A 3,035-nucleotide genomic window follows, 5' to 3' on the forward strand; every position below is an offset into this window, starting at 1 on the left:
GTGCGGCGGCGTGACGGCGGCGTGCCAGCTCAAACCTGAAACTCCGAGCGACCAAAGACCGTGTTCTCTCAGAGCCAAGCGGATCCCGGCTGCCCTTCAGCGTTAGTTTTCTTTATGCACTGAGAGAAATTTAGGATGGCTGTATCACTTTGCATTTTTCCGTTTGACTGTTTCTCCATTTACGAATGTTTTTTTGACTTGCAGGGTGACTTTGTAGATAGAGGTTATTATAGTCTTGAGACTTTCACTTACCTTCTTGCACTAAAAGCTAAGTGGCCTGATCGTATCACGCTGTTGCGAGGCAATCATGAAAGCAGGCAGATAACACAAGTGTATGGATTTTATGGTAAGTCTTTATCCAAACGATTTCTGAACGGGGGCTAACGTGTAATAAACGGGTACGGCATCTTTCCCTTTGGGAACCCGTTTTGAGCGCAGCACGACCTGGGGCTTTCCTGGGACTGGATGGGAAGCGGGCTCAGCAGAACTTGAATGTTACCATTTGTTAACGCGATCGTCACGTTCGTGAAGTAGAACGTGTTTTAGTCCGGACCTCGCTGCTCCTTTCCTCCAGCATCTGGGGTCTCTGGGGTTTTTTGGTGCCACATTCAATTTTAGAGACAGAGAAGGAGCATGTATTTATACAGAATGTCCTTCGGTATCTTGTAGTGGAAGGTTCTACGCGAAGCCATGATGTTACTGTAATTCCCCTTAGGTTTCAGTGTAACTAAAAATCGGTACCACACAATAGGGTCTGCTGTGGAAGTCGTTTATTGTCAACAGTGAGCACCTGGGAAAATGCCACTGGCAAGAAATAAGCAACAGAACAACTGTTTGAAAAACTGAGGGGTTTAAATTGCTTGGAAACTTCTCTGTGGTTGTGTGAGGCTTTGATAAAAGCTGAGGAAATCCTGGGAAATACCTAACGCCTGCCACGAAGAATAATGTCTGTAACTTACTTTCTTTTGGATAATGTTCAACAAGGGCAAGTACAAATGTTCACAGGTCGCTTAAGGAACGCCTGCCCGTCAGGTTTATTGCCAGGTTCGTGAAGCTTTAAACAAAGCCACTGTAACTCCCATTTGTGGCAAGAATATCTTCCACCAGCCCTGGTCAGTTCAGGCTTTCTGCCTCAATTCTGCTGTATAAAATTTGCAAATCTAAGCGCTCGGCTGGTCTGGCCAAGGGTCGGTTCCCAGCCGTGGGAAGCACCGAAAGCATCGTCAGCCGCGTTGCGCGTTTTCTCTGCGCCGCCGGGCGTGTTGCTCGATCAGTGAAGACCAGGAGGCACCTCGGTCCCTGCCTGCGGGTGGGCCTGGCCAGCGGTAGGACCGAGCGCTTCCCACCGGCCCTTACCGGTGCTCCCGATAGGGCTTTTATTGTACGTCTGGCTGTAAGTGTTTGCCTGTGATCTCACTGTCTGAATTCCTTCTGATCCATTAAGAAGAAAAAACTTCTCTGTTTAACAGATGAGTGCCAAACCAAATACGGAAATGCTAACGCTTGGAGATACTGTACCAAAGTCTTTGACATGCTCACAATAGCAGCTGTAAGTGCAAACACTACATTACAAAAGTACCAGTAGATTGTCTGAATGTGACTGCTAGAATTAGTGACCTTTAAGGGTCACACTGGTAGTGTTCTGGGCTGGATTAAAATATTGACTATTTTGCACGTGTCTTTTTTTTTCCCTCCAGTTAATAGATGAGCAGATTCTCTGTGTGCATGGCGGTCTCTCTCCAGACATCAAGACACTCGATCAGATTCGAACCATTGAACGTAATCAAGAAATTCCTCACAAAGGCGCTTTCTGTGACCTTGTCTGGTCTGATCCGGAAGACGTCGATACGTGGGCGATCAGCCCGCGAGGAGCAGGCTGGCTCTTCGGCGCGAAGGTGACGAATGAGGTAATGATGCTGTTGTATGCGACACAGAATAACTGCAGGTATGAGATGAATTGCTCAACTACGAGTCTGGTATTTACCCCTAGCGACGAATGGATCAAGGGCGCTGTGAGATGATGAACCTTCCTTGCAAGACCACTGCGAGTAAGTCGTGGTGCTGGAGAAGGTTCACCCAGGCCAACCTGATAAAATGAGCCCTTTGAACTTAAAAGCATAAACGCAGCTGCCAGATGCGATGATACCGATCTTGCTTTTGAAAAGTACAATGCAGTGAGACTAACTAGTATCACTGGGGTTTGCGCGGAATACTTTTCTAAGGGTTTAGGAGGAAAAAAAATACCGTACCACTTTTCTTAACAATTCTTGACTTAATTTTTGTTACTTTGGAAAGCAGTGAGCAGACTCCTCAGGGCTGACCCGCGCTGACCTTCCCAGGCTCCTCAACCAGCTGCGTTGCGAGTGCCGGGCTCGTGCCGGGCTCGTGCCGGGCTCGTGCCGGGCTCGTGCCGGGCTCGTGCCGGGCTCGTGCCGGGCGTTGCCTGTTGTCTCTCTGGCCTTTCCGCCGCACGTCCGGGAAGGATGGAGCCTTGCGGACGGCAGAGACTTGGGCATCGCAGCTGTCACCTGTATTTCATAGGTGTTTTTCACTGCTCAGGTCTCAGATTTTTATTTTTTTCAGTGCATTGGGTGAAAAAGCTTCTCTTTGACCCCCTTCACGGCGTGCGTGTGCCAGGGCTACTGTGTGGGCGGTGGCATGCAGCCGCTCAGGGAAAACTGACCTTCCTTTTTTCCTTTGCAGTTCGTTCACATCAACAACTTGAAGCTCATCTGCAGAGCCCACCAGCTAGTTCACGAGGGCTATAAATTCATGTTTGATGAGAAATTGGTAACGGTATGGTCCGCTCCAAATTACTGCTACCGCTGTGGAAATATTGCGTCAATCATGGTCTTTAAAGATGTAAATACAAGAGAACCAAAGTTATTCCGCGCAGTTCCAGATTCAGAACGTGTAATTCCTCCTAGAACAACCACACCGTATTTCCTCTGAGACCTCTCCCCGCCTGCTGTCTCCCTCTTCCCTTGTGCGGCCCCTTTACAATATACTTTTTATTGAGCACTTTGCTGCTGAAA

General features: G+C 48.4%; 1 protein-coding gene across 2 annotated transcripts; it reads left to right on the top strand.

Moving 5' to 3' along the window:
- Positions 1-135: 135 nt before the first annotated feature.
- PPP6C (protein phosphatase 6, catalytic subunit) lies at positions 136-3,035 on the top strand. Of its 2 annotated transcripts, none has more exons than XM_009334374.1 (4): positions 136-346; positions 1,470-1,549; positions 1,698-1,907; positions 2,704-3,035. In XM_009334374.1, exons 1-4 carry the CDS (start codon positions 136-138, stop codon positions 2,950-2,952), a joined length of 750 nt encoding a protein of 249 aa, XP_009332649.1. In that variant the 3' UTR covers positions 2,953-3,035. The 2 variants fall into 2 exon arrangements, with proteins under 2 accessions (XP_009332649.1, XP_009332656.1); XM_009334381.1 differs by having other exon boundaries at positions 1,698-1,945; positions 2,704-2,825.

The sequence above is a fragment of the Pygoscelis adeliae genome, unplaced genomic scaffold (assembly GCF_000699105.1).
Source record: "Pygoscelis adeliae isolate BGI_AS28 unplaced genomic scaffold, ASM69910v1 Scaffold150, whole genome shotgun sequence".
NCBI classification, from domain to species: domain Eukaryota; kingdom Metazoa; phylum Chordata; class Aves; order Sphenisciformes; family Spheniscidae; genus Pygoscelis; species Pygoscelis adeliae.